The sequence below is a fragment of the Hyperoodon ampullatus genome, assembly GCF_949752795.1.
Source record: "Hyperoodon ampullatus genome assembly, chromosome: 5".
In the NCBI taxonomy this organism is placed as follows: Eukaryota; Metazoa; Chordata; class Mammalia; order Artiodactyla; family Ziphiidae; genus Hyperoodon; species Hyperoodon ampullatus.
The window spans coordinates 98,112,984-98,132,839 of record NC_136918.1 but is presented as its reverse complement, the minus strand read 5'-3'; the positions used below and the strand labels follow the sequence as shown (position 1 = coordinate 98,132,839).

At 38.2% G+C, this 19,856-nt stretch overlaps 1 protein-coding gene across 3 annotated transcripts in view; it reads right to left on the bottom strand.

The window, feature by feature from the left end:
* The window catches only part of ABI3BP (ABI family member 3 binding protein), a gene marked incomplete at both ends in the record, with an annotated part of 249,712 nt that extends 248,142 nt beyond the window's left edge, over positions 1 to 1,570 (bottom strand). For all 3 annotated transcript variants that reach the window (XM_079704665.1, XM_079704666.1, XM_079704667.1), the window contains one exon: positions 1,492 to 1,570. In XM_079704665.1, coding sequence (XP_079560791.1) covers positions 1,492 to 1,570 — 79 coding nt within the window. The remainder of the gene's footprint in view (positions 1 to 1,491) is intronic.
* Between the last annotated feature and the right edge of the window lie 18,286 nt (positions 1,571 to 19,856).

Genomic DNA, 19,856 nt, shown 5'->3' with positions numbered 1-19,856 from the left:
AGATTTGCATCTAGTGATTGCAACATGATAATTAAAGCATTTGGAATTTGCAGAAGTTTGCAGTCACAAAATTATGGCTATCAGCCCTACACAGTAAATACACGGTAAAATTAAAACATTTGTAGGTATTAAGCCTGAGAAAAACTCCAGACCTTTCTCAGATGGTGGGTCCTTGTTAAATATTTTACCAGTATGAACAGTTAATTCTGAATGCTTGTGGCTCATGACTGATTTATTTAAACACTTTTACTATGATCAAGAAACAGAATACTTGATAGAAGAGAAAGATCTAGTAGTGTATATTTTTATTTTATTTTATTTTGCAGAGTTATCTTAGAGTTGAAAAGGTTTACTCAGCCTTTTTTATTGCTTTTTATATCATCATGTGAAATATCAACTAGCCAAACCCTTCAGCTTTCACACTCTGGATTCAAGTTTCACTTAATACACGAAGAGAGAATGGTTTTCACTTGGGACAAGATGATCTTGGAGCAAACTACCCAGAGGGAGGACCTAGCAGGATCTTTGGATATTCTGACCTGAACAATCTTTCTTTCCGACTCTATGCACAGCAGGGTTTTGACAGGCTCATGGCTCTGCATTGCCTCTGATATTTTCCATCATAACTGTATGAAAATTCCAGCCTGTTTTTCCTAATCCTGCTGACTACAGCAGTCTGCAACCATAAAAAGCCTTCACAGACCTGAAGTTGGCTTAGAAAAGTGCCTCTGCAAAGGAGTAAAAAAATACATGCAACATTTATGTTCAAAGATAGGAGAGAGGTGAGCTCTTGTTTTGGTGCTGATGGGCTCAAGAGATTGTTTTTAATATCTAAGTTAAGACATTTTCATTTTCTTCTGATGACATTTGTAAACAAAATACCAACACTAAAATGAGAGCAATTTAGCCAGGAAAAGGAGTGTCATGTCCAGCAGATCAAACCCTCTTCCAAATTCCACCAGAGAGAAGTGTCTATATATCAGCACATGACTGTTCTTTGTTGGTGTGCCCTGCCTAGAATCCTTCAGCCTCCAAGCTAACAGGTATGTGTGAGGTTTACACAAAAGATTCTAGGTTTCAAATTAGCTTCTTTTAAACCTTCAGCTAACACTGATTTAGTCTCTGAGGAGGGGGATAAAAACACCAAACAAGTCTTTTCAGCAGACTATATAATACCCATCTATACAATACAATTCAATATACAAATACTGTAGTTGAAGCTATACCATTTAAGCTACTGTGAACATCTGCTAAATCTAATAAGAAGTTGGTTTTCACTTTTTGCAATAAAGAGATCCAACTGAAAATTAAATAGAGGGGGGTGTGGGTAAGCAAAAGTTTAAGCTACTTATCCACACATTTGAATTCTGACTCTCCGAGAAGAACTCTATTCCCCCCATCTGGCAAAGCAGATCACATTTAATACCAACATTTAAAAACTAGTATCTTTTAAACATTATTTTGAAAACACAAAACATCAGAGCTACTTGCCTTTTGGCAATTTCTGTGCATTTCCCAGGGCTAGTGCAATACTTCCACAGAGAAGTAGACACCCCAAGCTGGAGAGCATGTTGCATTTGCCACCTCACACAGGGAGTGATGCTGGTGGGAGTCCCGCAACCCTGGAGCTGCATTTAAGTGGACTGTCTCTCGGTGACAGAGGAGGGCGGCTGCACTTAGCTATGCTGTGGGCTTACTCACAGGGGGTGGAGACAAAATGACATCACACCCTTTCCCACACACACATAAAAAAAAAAAAAACGCACAGCAGCAAAAACATATCATCACATTTCCTGCTAGGTTGTAACTGTCTGTCTCTTCTCTTCCCTCTATGATATAAAACTTGAAATTATGGTCAAATTATATTTATGAAAGAAAAAGTATTTGGGCAATTTTGAAACATGTGATGAACTCTTTTTAAAAATCCAGAAAAGACATCTTTAAAACCATTGGAACATTAAAAATATAAAATGAAACCTTATTAGGAAGGAAACTGTTTTTAATTACCTGGTAAACCAATCCAATTCTTCTTTCAAAGGGGAGTAAGCTCATAAAAATTCACTTTGAACCATTTTGAAGTTCCAATACCATGAAAAACTTTTAAGAGTAAGTCATTGGCTACACAGCTATTCATTATATATAATACACATGCATGCCTACATAGATATACACACAGATATATATTGGGTTGGCCAAAATGTTCATTTGGGTTTTTCCCGACTGATGTTACAGGAAAACCCAAACAAACTTTTTGGCCAACCCAATACATATGGATATTCTATAGATGTGGAGATATAGAGAAATCACTATCACTAATTGATCCCCAGCTCTGGGACAGGCTCTGTAATAGTGCCTTTACCTACATTATTGCATTTTAATCCTCACAGTGACTACACAGGAGATCTTGTGTTATCTCTGTTTCACCAGTGAGAAAAAACTGAGCCTCACAGAGGTTAAGAGTCCTGACCAAGCCAGTGTATTCTAATGGTTAATAATTTGGATGGGCTTTGGAGTAGAACTGGCTGGGTATAAACTTGGATGCTATGTGCCTTTGAACACATTTCTCCATCTATATCTCATCAACACTGGTTACATTTAAGGGCTTGCTCCATGCCAGGCACTGATCTGATCCATTCACATCTATTCATATGTATTCCTTAAAATAACCTAGGAGACAGGCATTGCCATCACCCCCACTATACAGAGAAACTGGGCATAGGGAGGTTAAATGAAAGGCCCAAGGTCACAGTGCTAGTAAGCAACAGACCTGGCATTTTAATCAGACAACTTAACCCCAGAGCTTCCACTCTTCATTACTACACTTTAAATTCAAAAATAGAGATGACAGTACCAATTTCACAAATTTGCTAGCAGGACTTTTGGACAGTACTTACCATAGTGCCTGGCACACAGGAAGCATATCATAAATGATAGTCAATGAAAACAACAAAAATAATGACAATAATAAGTCCCCCAATTAAGCAGAACTATGATTCTAACCCAGGTACGTCCACCCCCAAAGCCCATGTGTATCCTCTCTCCCTCTACATCACATGACCCCAAATACAGGCATTGCTGGAATGACTGGGTTAATAAAGCACTTTAAATGTTGTCAGTACATTTAAATCAACTCTTTGAAAATAGCTTATTTCATGCGGTTGCTGTAGCTGAACCAAAACAGTAAAAGGGAAATGGAATAATGGTGGTCCAATGAAATTCTAGTCAAAAAACTTACTAAAAGAAAAAAGACACACTAAAGAGATGGCCCCGTCTTCCAAATAAAGCGTGAGAAGGCACATTGTTAAAGTCATTTAGAGCTGGCCCCGGCTAAGCTTCCAGCACAGGAATGCTTTGGCACTGGCTACGAGGGGATTGGGTTATTTAACAGGTCTTTTTCGTCTCTAATTTTTTACTTGAATAGGCAGCTCTCTCAAACCTCCAGTTTAGACATTCATCCAGCTGGCACTGCTGATTCTACTTCTATATCCATTGCCATCAAGTTAAGCCAGTGAGGCCACTATGCTAGCAGGAAATGACAGGGTTTTTTTTTGAGGGGGGTAAAAAAGAGCAGAAATATTGGGGGGGAAAAAAAAAAGGCTGGTTCTTCAAAACAGTGTGAGAAGCCAGCCGGAAGGTTAGGTAATGGAATTCAGGAATCAGTGTCTGCTTGGCCTGAGGGCTAAGTCAGGTCTACATTAGCAATTGTTATTTGCAGATTGGAACCGACTGGGGGCTAATTAAACAAAGGTCAGTCTCTGATAAGTAGTTTGTCAGAAAAAGTTGGTTGCATTACTATAGCTAGTGGGACAATGAACATTCATTGAAGACCCTGAAAGTATAGAGGTCTCCTGAGATCCGGAAGGAGGCACGTCCTAAAGAAACGGACCACGTCAGAGAAGGCATTTTACCTTCTCAACAAACAAAAAGTTTTCTGTCATGTCAGAGTCTCAACCCCAACAGGAGGTAGACAAATAGTCCAGAAGAACTGATAAGGGTCTTGCTCATAGAGGAAAACATCAGGGCTGTGGTCATGTAACCACTGGAGGATTTAAGTCCATTTTTTAAGGAAGAATTACCTTTTTCCTGTGGGTAGATTGGAGATGACGATTGTCGAAGAATTTGCACACACACCCCGTATGTCTCCCAGGTGTCACAAGAGAGTGCCAAACCTAAGTCCTGGTTCAAATGCCTCTGCAGGCACCTGTGTCTGTATTTACCTGGAAATACAGAAATGTGAAGCTCTGTTTGTGAGATGTAGAATCTCAGATTGAAAAAAGTTGTTTTACACATTTATTCAAAGCCCATAAGAGTGTATAACACCAAGAATGAACCCTAATGTAAGATATGAACTCTGGATGAGGACAGTGTGTCATTGGAGGTTCATCAGTTATAACACATGGTAAAACCTCTGGTGGGGGGATGTTGGTAATGGGAGGGCCAGGGGTATGTGGTATATCTCTCCATGTGCGGGAGCTGGGGGTAGGTATTTGGGAAATCTAAGTACCTTCTGCTCAATTTTGCTGTGAACCTAAAAATGCTCTAAAAAAATAAAGTTTATTACCAAAAATTTTTGTTGAAAGAACATTTAGGAAGAACTTCTGGAAGATCACATAAAATATATTTGTATTTTCCCTCTGTTCTGTGAAGGCAGGGGACCATGCCTGTTTTTGTCTATCACTGTACCCAGTGACTAGAATCTGATAAGAATGCTATATGTTAAGATGAATAAAGGTCAAATGAAGCAGAATCCCTAAATTCCTCCATATTGTCTAAAGGTATCAAGCCAGAGAAAGCTAGACTATGACTTGGAATGTACGACTGTTGGGGAAGGGAGGTAATTCTCCAAGAGTCTCTCACATTTCTGGATGTCCTATGAGAAGAGGCACTGATTCCCTGTGCTCCAGACTACTTTTCAATGATGTTGCTACAGCAAACAGCCTTGGAAGAGAGAAGTTTGTTTACTGATTCATGTAATAAAGATAATGTCTCCCTCTGGGGCAAAGGGAACACATGCTCATTGTCTATTATCAAAGATTCAAGTTCCCTAAGCTTGGGTTTCCTTTCTTGTAATACAACCTGTGGCATGTTTGTAGGTATCACTTGTATCTCTTGGTGTGGTCCTGTGGAAACTGGGGCTCCTAGAATGAGCACAGATGCTGATATTCAGGCTACAACTATTGCTGGGAGTAAATAACTGTCCTTTGTCTTTGACCCAGCATCCTTGTGTCTCCTGCCAGCATCCATGAAGTGTGCGGGTTGGCTTGCACATACGGTAAAATCCCAACCCTTCACAATTCTTGACTTTAGCATTGACCCACTCCATAATATTTTGTTAGGTAATCTTTGGTATAGTGCCATTACCTACATTCAAGTTCACAGTAAGAATCAGCCACGAAACTATAGTGCATAGTTAAGAGTGCTGCCGACATTGTTTATTAAATCATATAGTACCCTCTTTAGAAAAGCTCTGGGGGAAAACCTCTGTTCTTTATGTCCAAAAAAATGTAATTTTTTTTCCAGATCAGCTGCATTTATTTTGTGACATTGTTCTCTTTTTGTGTAGACCGTTAGAAAACCAGAGCCAAATATGTCCCCCACCCATATTAAGTACATATAGGTCTTTGCAGTGCACATGTTTTGACATCATCCCTGGCTTTTTTTTTAACCCCACCCTTTTTTCTTGCTTATTTTACTTAAAGTCGTTATGTGGTTTTGTAAGTTGCTTTCATTTTTTTCTGGAACAAGGTGAAGTAATAAACAAACTCCCCACACTGGAGTTATGTCAAAAAATATGTGTCAAAATAGGTGAAGTGGGAATCTGGGAACGTGCTCTCTGCTTTCCTTTTCTACACAACAGTAAACCCTGATGGAATTCTGGTACAATGATTGTAGAGCATACTTTCTTTATTTATATTTTCTCCTTGGGAAAGTGGGCAAAAGGCAGGAGGATGCCCAGAACACTACTTGTACTTTTCCGTCATTTTATGTTTGGCTTTTTAAGTGTTGAACATTAATTCCATTATTTGAAATGAGACTTCCACTAAAACTCATCAGTCTTTCAAATCTTGCATGTAAACTCTGTGCAGTCATTTTACCCATCCGTTCATACTTTTGAGTCTCTCATACGTAATGCCCTATGCTAAGAGATTTTTAAAGGCTTATAGATCTACAACTAATAAAATGCAAAGATATGCTGTGGGTTTCTAGGGGATGCTAATAAAAATAATTTTTATTATGACTCATATTTGAAACTGGAAACCTAGTGTCCCATGTTTTCAGCCCAAACATTGTTTCTGTAATTACCGTACTGAATGAGACTCATGATCCAATTGGAGGAGAATCCTGCTCCAGTGGGGGTACATTTGACCAGAGCACGAAGTTCTTTTCCACAATGCTTTTTTGGCACAGGGAAGTACGGCCCTTTAAATGCCTAAGTGATGTTTGCAGATCATTCTTCAGTCTGTCTAAAGCTCGACTAGATATTTGGCTTAATAGCTTTGAAGGAATTAGCAACTTGTATTTATAAAAAACTGTAAAGATTTTTTTCTATTTACTAAGCTGGAAACAGGCCTCTTTAAGACCTAAGTTGTACATCTCTGAGCTCTGAAGTTTGCCTTCCGTATTTTGTCTGAATTCTACTTTCTTTGTGGAAGTGCTGAGTACTGAGCTGAGCTTGTGCAGGTGAAGGAAATATCTCCCACCTAGGATTTAGATGATATAAAAATTGAGGGAGTCAAGTGCTGAGTGGGGAATACAAATTAGTAAACCAGAGAAGGGACTCTGAAAAGGAGGATGTGCCAGGGGAGGGTCCCTAAAGTAGAGTACAGCATCAGGGAGTTCAAGAGCATGAGAAACATAAGGAGGCAGCAGAAGGTAGGGCAAGTAGCATGGTGATCCTGGGAACATACCCTAGAGAGGAGATTTTGCCAGCAGGCTGACTTTTATACTTCATTGCATGTGGTATATGAGAGGCCTGATGTGTACTAAAGCCTGGGATGAGACAGCCATGATCATGGCCTCCTAAACAACAGAGTCTGGATCTTTTTAATTCATTGTTTAATGGAAGTGCTACTTCTCTGGACACTTCCCAACTTTGTTACATTGTTTTTAGGTGTGACAACCAGGTTACAAGCAGAGTTAATTAAATTCTTTAAAGATATTGCAAAATTGAGGTTGAGAATTACATTGTGGAATAATGTCTCTATGAGAGGATGAACAGAAATAAGGAAATGAAAAAAAGGACCCCTCTGAAGACAATTTGAGGCCATATCTCCCCCCAGGATATGCATTTGTGGGTCCTTTGGGCCATAGCTACCACTGAAATAAAGTATAGAACAGTATTCCAAAGGGAAGGACACATTCTAAGTCCAATTAGAAAAATACACCCTGAGGAGGGGGACCAAGGAGGTGGAGTGCGAGGACGTGGAGCTCAACTCCCCTCACAACGCATTAAAAATACGTCGACATGTGGAACAATTCTCATGGAAAACTAACTGGAAATTGGCAGAAAAACTCCTATACAACCAAAGCTGCAAGAAGGATCTCCACATAACCAGGTAGGACAGAAAAAAAGGCATTGGGTTGGGATCTGCATCCCTGGGAAGGGCCACAAGGGTGGACCCTCTCCCTAGGGAGCAAGTAGGCCTAGGCTGAATCTAGGCATCCCTGTCCTGGGGTCCTGCAGGGAGGAAACAGGCCCGCTTACCTGCTGGGAAATCCACTGAGACAGATAAAAGGACTGGAGAAGCCTAGACTCTATTCTCAAGGAGTGTGTGTGTACTGTTTTGCTGACAATCAGGACAGAGGCCTCGCCACACTTCCCAATCCAAAGGGACAAACATACTGGCCCCAATCACTGCATGCCACAGCCTGGCATGAGATCTGGGCAGGGACTCAGTGTAACTGTGCAGAGACAGACAGGGGTGCCTGGGGTGTGATCTGGGCAGAGCCATAGAGGCCAGTGTCAGTGAGTACACTGTCAGTGCATACACTGGCAGAATCACAGGAGCATACGGTGGCTAAGCACTGATTACTGAGCAGACAGACCCTGGGAGAGGACTCATCTAGCTACACAGAGAGCCCAGAGGGCCTGGGGTGTGGTCTAGGTGGAGGAGTGACAGCCATTGTCAGCATGTATGCAGCAGTTCGCCTTCCAGTGAGAGCACCCCAGCTGCACCGACTCTACACGGCAGCTTTGGGCTAGATCTGGGGAAGACAGGTCCTGGGATAAATCTGCCACAGAGGCAGCCCAGATCTCAGGAAAGAGAGCAGCCACCTGATTTCCTGCAGCCACAATGCCCTGACCCCCAGCCCAAGCCTAGTCCCCACTACAGCCTTGAACTAGATCTTGGACGAACACAACAGAGAAAGGGAAGCAAATGTGGGCTGCTTCTGAGCAGAATCATGAACACCTGCACAGGTGGCACATAGTTTGCTGTGACTGCAAGGGCCTCACTTGTTTCAGCAATCGCCTCCTTCAAGGCAAGACACACACCCAAGGGCAACAGAGCCTGATCAAGCCCAACCCTCAGGGCTTCTCCTCCAACAACTGGGAAGCAGACCCCACCCCTGACAGGATGGTGACAGCCAGGAAGACCTACCTCACATCCAGCACAGGTTCCAGATACTACAACACCAACCATACCCCTTATGAGGGGGACACTGAGAAGCACACCTTGAGGAAAGATGTGACTGGTGTCCATACCAAAACCAGCCCTCACACCAAAGACATTGGACACACACAGTCTACACAGGGATGCTCCCACATAAAAATACCACTTCAAGACCACAGTACATAACTGTTTCTCCTAAATTCAGAGAGACAGAGAAAGTTAAGTAAAATGAAAAGGCAGAGGAATCACTCCCAATTAAAAGAACAAGAGAAATCCCTGAAAGAACAGATAATGAAAGAGAGCTCACCAGCCTACTAGACCCCAAGTTCAAAAAGGAGGTAATGAAAATGTTAACTAAATTAAAAAGATTATTGATAGAAATTCAGATCACAGTAACAAGGAACTAGAAACTATAAAAATAAACCAATCAAAATAGACAATTCAATTGCTGAGATAAAAACCAATCTAGAAGCAATGAACAGCAGACTAAATGACACAGAAGAATAAATAAGTGATCTAGAAGAGAGAATAATGGAAATCACACAATCAGAACAGCAAACAGAAAGACAAATGAAAAAAATGAGCAACATATAAGACATATGGGATAATATAAAATGTGCCAACCTCTGCATAATATGGGTTCCAGAAGAAGAGAAAGAGAAGGAGATCAAAAATGTATTTGAAGAAATTATGGCCAAAAACTTACCAAACTTAAAGAAGGAAACAGATATCAGGTACATGAAGCACAGTGGGACCCAAACAGAATAATCCCAAATAGACCCACACTAAAACATATAATTAAAATGGCAAAAGTTAAAGAGAGGATTCTGAAGGCAGCAAGAGAAACACAAAGAGTCAGTTACAAGGGAACCCTCATAAAGCTATTAGCTGGTTTCTCTGCAGAAACTTTGCAAGCGAGAAGGGAATGGCATGATATATTCAAGGTGCAAAAAGGGAAAAACCTACAACCTAGGATATTCTACCCAGCAAGATTATCATTTAGAATAGAAGGAGAGATAAATAATTTCTCAGACAAGCAAAAACTAAGGAATTCGGCAATAGTAAATCTAACCTAAAAGAATTACTGAAGGGTCTTCTCTAAATAGAAGAGAAGAAAGAATCTATAGGAAAGAGAAAATCACAATAGGAAAGGCAAATATATAAAAGGATTGAAAATCACTTAAATAAGTGTGTACATAGATTTAAAAATAATCAAAAGTTATAAAAGTGATTATAACTATAATTAACAGTAAAAGTAAAAGGATAAGCATGAGGATGTAAAATAGGACATCAAAATCACAAAATATGGGGGAGTGGAGTATAAAAATGTAGATCTTTTAGAATGTGTTTGAACTTGAATGACCAGTTTAAAGCAAGTAGATGCAGTTAAGGATCAACATACTTGAACTCCGTGGTAACCACAAATCAAAAATATACAATAGGTTCACAAAAAACAAAAAGAAAGGAATATACTACAAATATACTACAGAAGAAAATCATCAAACCACAAGAGGAAAAACAAAAAGAAGAAGAAATGAACAAAGAAGAATGACAAAGACAACTGGAAAACAAGGATTAAAATGGCAATAAGTACATACCTATCAATAATTACTTTAAGTGTCAATGAAAAAATGCTCTGATCAAAACACATAGAGTGGGAGTTTGGATAAAAAAACAAGAACGTACAAGATGCTGCCTACAAGGGACCCACTTCAGGGCAAAAGACACACACAAACAGAAGATGAGGGGATGGAAAGAAATATTTCATACAAATGGAAATGACAAGAAAGCTGGGGTAGCAATACTCGTATCAGACAAAATAGACTTTAAAGCAAAGCCCATAAATAAAAACTAAGAAGGGCATTATATAATGATAAAGGGATCAATACAAGAAGAGGATATTACACTCATTAACATATATGCACCCAATATAGGAGCACCTAAATATATAAAGCAAATACTAACAGACTTAAAGGAAGAAAATGACAATAATACAGTAATAGTAGGAGACTTTAATTCCCACTGACATCAATGGACAGATTTTTCCAGACAGAAAATCAACAAGGCGATGGAGGTCCTAAATGACACATCAGACCAGTTGCACTTAATTGATATTGACAGGACACTACATCCAAAAAAACTAGAATACACATTCCATTCTACTACCTAAAAGAATTACAAAAAGGAAGAATGAACAGAACACAAAGTCAGCAAAAGGAAGGAAATAATAACTACCAGAGAGGAAATAAATAAAATAGAGATTAAAAAACAATAGGAAAGATCAATAAAACCAAGAGCTGGTTTTTTTGAAAAGATAAAAAATCAACAAACCTCTACTCAGGCTCACCAAAAAGAAAAGAGAGGACTCAAACAAACAAAATAAGAAATGAAAGAGGAGAAATAACAACTAATACCACAGAAATACAAAAAAAAAAATCATAAGGGAATACTAAGAATAGTTATATGCCAATAAATTGGACAACCTAGAAGAAATGGACAAATTTCTAGAATCATACAGCCTGCCAAAACTGAGTCAAGAAGAAACAGATAATCTGAACGGACCAATCACTAAGTGAAATAGTCTGTAATAAAAAACAAACAGGGCTTCCCTGGTGGCGCAGTGGTTGAGAGTCCGTCTGCTGATGCAGGGGACACGGGTTCATTCCCCGGTCTGGGAAGATCCCACATGACGTGGAGCAGCTGGGCCCGTGAGCCATGGCCACTGAGCCTGCACGTCCAGAGCCTGTGCTCTGCCACGGGAGAGGCCACAACAGTGAGAGGCATGCGTACAGCAAAAAAAAAAAAAAAAAAAAAAAAAAAACCCAACTGTTCAAATATATACAGGTTTATTCTGGAATGTTTATTCTGTTCCATTACTCCATTCATCCTATCTTAATGCCAATAACACATTTTATTGAATGTGTTAAAATTCTTGTCTTAAAATTGAGTAGCATTAATTTGCCTGTGAAGCCATCTGCATCTGGAGTTTTGTCTGTGGGAAGGTTTTGGGTTTTGGAGTTTTTTGTTTTGTTTTGTTTGTTTTTCTAAAAATTCAATGTCTTTACACTGATGAAAAAAATAAAAGATGACCAAATAAATGGTGGAAAGACACACGGTGTTCTTGGATTGGAAGAATCAATATTGTCAAAATGACTATACTACCCAAGGCAATCTACAGAGTCAATGTAATTCCTATCAAATTATTAATGCCATTTTTCACAGATGTAGAGCAAATAATTTTAAAATTTGTATGGAAACACCCATAGACAAAGCAATCTTGAGAAAGAAAAACAGAGCTGGAAGAATCAGGTTCCCTGACTTCAGACTATACTACAAAGCTACAGTAATCAAAACAGTATGGTACTGGCACAAAAACAGAACTATAGATCAATGGAACAGGATAGAAAGCCCAGAGATAAACCCATGCACCTATGGTCAACTAATCTATGAGAAAGGTGACAAGGATATACAATGGAGAAAAGACAGTCTCTTCAGTAAGTGGTGCTGGGAAAACTGGACAGCTACATATAAAATAATGAAATTAGAACATTCTCTAACACCATAAACAAAAATAAACTCAAAATGGTTTAAAGACTTAAATGTAACACCAGATACTATAAAACTCCCAGCAGAGAACATAGGCAGAACACTCTTTGACACAGACCACAGCAATATCTTTTTGGATCTGGCTCCTAGAGCAATGGAAATAAAAACAAAATAAACAAATGGAGCCAAATTAAACTTAAAAGCTTTTTCACAGCAAAAGGAACCATAAACAAAACAAAAAGACAACCTACAGAATAGGAGAAAATATTTGCAAATGATGCGACTGACAAGGGGTTAATATCCAAAATATAGAAGTAGCTCATACAGCTCAATATCAAAAATCAAACAACCCAATCAAAATTGGGCAGAAGATCTAAAAAGATGTTTCTCCAAAGAAGATATACAGATGGGCAAAAGGCACATGAAAAGAAGCTCAACATCACTATTAGAAAAGTGAAAATCAAAACTACAATGAGATATCACCTCACACTGATCAGAATGGCCAACATCAAAAAGTCTACAAATAATAAATGCTGGAGAGGGTGTGGAGAAAAGGGAACTCCCCTACACTGTTGGTGGGAATGTAAATTGGTACAGCCACTATGGAGAACGTATGGGGGGTCCTTAAAAAACTAAAAACAGAGCTACAATCCCACTGCTGGGCACATATCTGAAGAAAAACAGAATTCGAAAGGTACAAGAACCCTGATGCTCATAGAAGTACTATTTATAATAGCCAAGACATGGAAGCTGCCTAAGCGTCCATTGACAGATGACTGGATAAAGAAGATGTGGTATGTGCATATGTGTATGTGTGTATGTGTGTGTGTGTGTGTGTGTGTGTGTGTGTGTGTGTGTGATGGAATATTACTCAGCCATAAAAAAGAATGAAATAATGCCATTTACAGCAACATGCATGGACCTAGAGATTATCATACTGAGTGAAGTAAGCCAGATGGAGAAAGACAAATACCATATGACATCACTTATATGTGGAATATAAAATAATGACACAAATGAACTTATTTACAAAACAGAAATAGACTCACAGACATAGAAAACAAACTTATGGTTACCAAAGCAGGGGTGGGGGGAGGGATAAATTAGGAGTTTGGTGTTAAAATATACACACTATTATATATAAAATAAACAACAAACAAAGACCTACTGTATAGCACAGGGAATTATACTCAATCTTGTAATTATCTATAATGGAAGAGACTATAAAAAAAGAATACATGTATATATATATATATATGAAATATACATTATATATATATATAAAAAACGGAATCACTTTGCTGTACACCTGAAACTAACATATCATAAATCAACTATATTTCAATAAAATTTTTAAAAAATTTTAAATTTAAATGTAAAAAAAACCTTCAGAAAATAAAGTGGAGTATCTGTAGTTGAAGGAAGATTGGCAGAATATTGGTAATGAAGCTAGATGATGGATACATGATATTTAAAATATGTGTATGTTTGAAATATTAACCTCTGTTTTGAGAATTTATTGTTTATTAAGTTTGTGCATGCCCTTGTAAAAAGACTGAAAAGTTGAGAAAAATATGAACAAAAAAATTACTCATAAACTTACCAAACAAAATAAATAAAGAAAATGAAAATAAAAATTCAATGTCCTTAATAGATAGATACATGGATATTCAGATTATCTATTTCTTCTTGAATAAGTTTGCTAGTTTGGTCTTTTGAGAAATTTGACATTTATTTAAATAGTCAAATGTGCTAACATAAAGTTGTTTATAATATTCTCTTATTATCCTTTTAAAATCTGTAGAATCTGTAATAATTTTGCTTCTTTCATTCATGATACTAATTTTTGTCTTCTCTTTCTTCTGCTCAACCAAAATTTAGACATGTTGTATTTCCACTTTCATTCAATTAAAAATATTTCTAATTCCTTTTTTGGTTTCTCCTTTGCTCATGGTTTATTTAGAAGACTGTTTCCAATATCTGGGGGATTTTCCAGGGTTCTTTCTGCCATTAATTATAATTTAATTCCATTGTGGTTGAGAAAAGTACTTTAAATGATTTAAATCCTTTTACATGTATTGAAAATTATTTTATGGCCTAGAATATGGTCTATCTTTGTGCCCTTGAAAAAATATTCTGATATTGTTAAATGGAATACTATATACATAGGATTTCTGTTGTAATTCAAGTCAGAAACTAACAGGAAAATGTTGGCCAGAATGGGACCATGAAAGTGCAACTTAGCAGCTGTCTAATTAGAATGAAGATAATGATAAAGATGCAGATGAAGGTGATGTTGATAGTGATGACAGTGATGGTGATTTTGGTAAACAGCAGTTGTTTTCTGAATGTTCAACATTTTTTCTAAAACTTTCCCACCTAGTTTTTTGTAGAATAGCTGGTCTCCCTCTCATCACCACTTGCAAAACCCAATCAGAAAAAAAAAAAAAAATCCAAATGATCGTGTTATTCCTCTAGCCTTCCCCTGGGAACACTCAACTTTTTAATTATTTCCCAAACCATACATTTTCATAGTCTTATCCTCATTAACAACCATGTAAACGTTTGAAATAGTGAAAGCATAACTCAAACAACTTAAGAGACTTGCCCAAGTCAATGGTGCAGCTCAGTGGTTTACAAACTTTAGTGTGTATCATAACCTCCAGAGGGCTTAAAGCACAAAATTTCTTCTCTGATTCACCATCTTAAACTATATTTTAGAGAATTCTTTTGGTTGATAAAAAATAATGCAAAGATTCCTTAGAACAGTAACACTGTGAGATAGTATATTAAGAGCTATTATACCTTACAGTTCATGAAGACATTCAGGACTTCATGGAAGATGGAAAACAAGAAGACTGGGTTTTTGAGAGAAGTGGGAAGAAGACAGAAAGGTATGCAGGAGGTTGAAACCGGGATGATCCTAAGGACTTGAGTGGAATCCAGGCCTAGGATAATCCTTAGGGACATTATAATCTACAGAGAACCTATGTTCACATCCCCTTCTCTTTTAAATCCATCCATTCATCTAACTATCCATTCCTTGTAGCCTGTTTTTAGTTTCTTATTCTTCCTCTAGCCTCAACACAGAACTTAAAAGAACAGCAAGGAATCACCGATGCATCCCTAAGTTATTTCCAATTCCAGGCCTTCTGTGGACCAGGACAAACCTTCTAAGGTTCAGCTTTTCATGATCCCATTTGACATGGTGAAATCAGTTTCTCTGAGGCCACAGGCTACCCACTCATCACCAAGCAGGATCTCAGGCCTAGTGGAAGAAGAGACTAGAATCCTTCAGGGAATTTCTTCTCAATTACTATCCCAGACAAATGCTGAGAACATAATATTCTCCTCCACTTCTTGCAAAAGTGAAAGGGGTGCTTGCTTCAGCAGCACATATACTAAAATTGGAATGATACAGAGAAGATTAGCATGGCCCCTGCGGAAGGATGACATGCAAATTCGTGAAGTGTTCCATATTTTTATGGAATATTATTCAGCCATAAAAAGAAACAAAATTGAGTTATTCGTAGTGAGGTGGATGGACATAGAGTCTGTCATACAGAGTGAAGTAAGTCAGAAAGAGAAAAACAAATACCGTATGCTAACATACATATGGAATCTAAAAAGAAAAAAAAAAGGTTCTGAAGAACCTAGGGGCAGGACAGGAATAAAGACGCAGACCTACTAGAGAATGGACTTGAGGAAATGGGGAGGGGGAAGGGTAAGCTGGGACAAAGTGAGAGAGTAGCAAGGACATATATACACTATCAAATGTAAAATCGATAGCTAGTGGGAAGCAGCTGCATAGCACAGGGAGATCAGCTCAGTGCTTTGTGACCACCTAGAGGGGTGGGAATAGGGATGGTGGGAGGGAGGGAGATGCAAGAAGGAAGAGATATGGGGATATATGTATATGTATAGCTGATTCACTTTGTTATAAAGCAGAAACTAACACAAAAAATAAAGAGAAAAGAAAACAACACAATCTGTGATACAGCTGAAAAAAATAAATAAATAAAATAAAGTGAAAGGGAATTGCCTTCCTTGAAATTATATGATTCATGGCAAACATCTGACATTAATTCCAGGAATAAGGCTCAAAATACAAAGACATGAAGAAAGCAACAGAGAGTCTGATAAAGAGTTGAGATGTGGCAAATTCTCACTCTATGTATCATTAGCTCTCACTGCCCGAACAGAAGATTGGTGGCCTTTGACTTGTGAAATGCCTCATTCCCAGCACCACTGCTCAGGGAAGATATTAAATTGGGTCAAAGAATGCCAGTCACATGAGATGATGCTGATAGGGCTCTGAATTATTCACAGAAGACTGGAATTTCTCATTCCAAATGACCCAATTCATTTGCCAGCACAGGATGTGCTGTATCACCAGTCTAGGACCTGGAACACCATAAGCCAGACTCCAAGCATCTAGGGTCTTTTTCTGTCATCCAGATTTGTCATTCTCAGGTAAAGAGCATAACTCAATCCTATGGACATTAAAAGGATAATCAAGGAATATTATAAAACAATTCTATGCCCATAAATTTTATAACCCTGGTAAAATGGACCATTTCCTTGAAAGACACGATTTGCCAAAATTCACATAAGAAGAAATAAACAATATGAATAGGCCTGTATCTATTAATGAAATTGAATCAGTCATAAATAGCCTTCCAAAATAGAAAGCATGACACCCATATGAGTTCACTGGTGAATTTTAACAAATATTGTGTAAAGAAATTAAACCAATTCTCTACAATCTCTTTCAGAGGATAGAAGTAGAAGGAATACTTCCTAACTTATTCTATAACTCATTCTGTGATGCCAGCATTACCTTAAAACCAAAACCAGACAAATACATACAAGAAAAAAGCTACAGGCCAATCTGTCTCATGAACATAGATGCAAAATCCTCAACACAATATTGGCAAATCAAATCCAACAATGTATAAAAAGAATTATATACCATAACCACATAGGACTTATCTCAGTGATGCAAGGCTGATTCAACATTTGAAAATCAATTAATGTAATCCATCACATCAATGGACTTTTAAAAATCACGAGTATATCAGTAAATGCAGAAAAAGCATTTGACAAAAATCCAACACCATTCATGTTATAAAATTCATAGTAAATTATGAATAGAGGATAAATTCCTCAACTTGATAAAGAATATCTACAAATGTACCCACTGATCACATCATTTTTTTTTAATTAATTTATTTTTTATTTATTTATTTTTGGCTGTGTTGGGTCTTCGTTGCTGCACACGGGCTTTCTCTAGTTGTGGCGAGTGGGGGCTACTCTTTGCTGCGGTGCACAGGCTTCTCACTGCAGTGGCTTCTCTTGCTGCAGAGCACGGGCTCTAGGCATGCGGGCTTCAGTAGTTGTGGTGCGTGGGCTCAGTAGTTGTGGCTCACAGGCTCCAGAGCACAGGCTCAGTAGATGTGGTGCACAGGCTTAGTTGCTCTGTGGCATGTGGGATCTTCCTGGACCAGGGCTCGAACCCATGTCCCCTGAATTGGCAGGCGGATTCTTAACCACTGTGCCACCAGGGAAGCCTCCAATCATTCTTTTTTTTTTTTTTTTGCGGTACACGGGCCTCTCACTGTTGTGGCCTCTCCTGCTGCGGAGCACAGGCTCCGGACGCGCAGGCTCAGTGGCCACAGCTTACGGGCCCAGCCACTCCATGGCATGTGGGATCCTCCTGGACTGGGGCACGAACCTGTGTCCCCTGCATCAGCAGGCGGACTCTCAACCACTGCGCCACCAGGGAAGCCCTCACATCATTCTTAATGGTGAGAAACTCAAAGCTTTCCCATTGAGATCAGGTACAAGATAAAGATGTCCCCTCTCACTATTCCTTTTCAACATAGTACTAGAAGTTCTAATCAATACAATAAGATAAGAAAAGGAAGTAAAAGATATACATATTGGGAAGGAAGCATCAGACCCATCTGTCTTTGTTCACAGATGCCACGGTCACCTATGTAGAAAATCTTTAAAAATCACAAAAATATTCCTGGGGCTAATAGGTAATTCAAGTTTGCAGCATATAAAGTTAATACATAAAAGTCCACTTTCCTATACATCAGCAATGAATAAGTGGAATTTGAAATAAAAAACACAATACCATTTACATAAGCACCTCCACCAAATTAGAAATGCTTAGGTATAAATTTAACAAAATATGTATAAGATCTGTATGAGGAAAACTACAAAAGTGTGATGAACAAAATCAAAGAACTAAATAAATGGAGAGAAATTCCTGTTTATAATAGGACAACTCAACGTTGTCAAGATGTCAGTTCTTCCCAAGTTGATCTATAGATTCAATACAACCCCCATCAAAATCCCACCAAATTATTTTATGGATGTTGACAAACTGGTTCTAAGTAGTACTGGAGAAGTAAAAGGCCCAGGATAGCCAAAACAATAATGAAGGAGAACAACAAGATTGGAGGAGTGGTGTTACTCAACTTTAAGACTATGAAGCTACAGTAATTAAGACAGTATGGAATTAGCAACAGGGAAGACAAATAGATCAATGAAACAGGATAGCCCAGAAATAGACCCACACAAATATAGTAGCTGATCTTTGACAAACAAGCAAAGGCAATACAATGAAGAAAAAATAATCTCTTCAACAAATGATGCTGGAACAAGAGTCATCTACTGGCAAAAAAGAAAAAATGAATCTAGACACACAGCCTTCAAAAAAATAATTCAAAATTGATCAAAGACAAAACTGCAAAACACAAAACTATAAAACTAGAAGATAACACAGGAGAAAACTTAGCTGACTTGGGTATAGTGGTGACTTTTTAGATACAACACCAAAGGCATGATCCATAAAATGAAGAATTAATAAGCTGGACTTCATTAAAGTTAAAAATCTTCTGCTCTGTGAAATACATTGCCAAGAGAATGAAAAGACAAGTCATAGACTGGGAAAAAATATTTACAAAAGACACATCTGATAAAGGAACACTATCCAAAATATACAAAGAAATATTAAAACTCAACAATAAGAAAACAATCTGATTTAAAAAATAGGCCAAAGAGCTTAACAGACACTGACCAAAAAAGATATACAGATGGCAAATAAGCATGTGAAAAGATGGCCATAACATGTATGAGCTATCAAGCTACAAAAAGACAAGGACAAACTTTAAATGCATATTACTAAGTGAAAGAAACCAATCTGAAAAGGCTACCTACTGTGTAATTTCAACTATATGACATTCTGGAAAAGGGAAAACTATGGAGACAGTAAAAAAAATCAGTGCTTTCCAGGTTTTGTGGGTAGGGGTGGAGGTGTGTATAGGCAGAACATAGAGGATTTTTAGGGCAGTGAAAACACTTTGTTTGATACCATAATGATGGATATATGTCATTATACATATGGCTAAACCCATAAAATGTACACCACCAAGAGTGAACCCTAATGTAAACTATAGACTTTGGTGATTAGGATGTGTCAATGTATGTTCATCCACTGTAACAGATGTACCATGCCGGTGGGAGATGTTGATAATGCAGAAGGCTGTGCATGTGTAGGGGCAGGGGATACATGGGAAATCTCTGACTTTTCCCTCTGTTTAAGACTGCTCCCAGAGTAAAAGAAACCTTCCTACACTGTTGATGGGAATGTCAATTGGTGCAGCCACTGGGGAGAATAGTATGAGA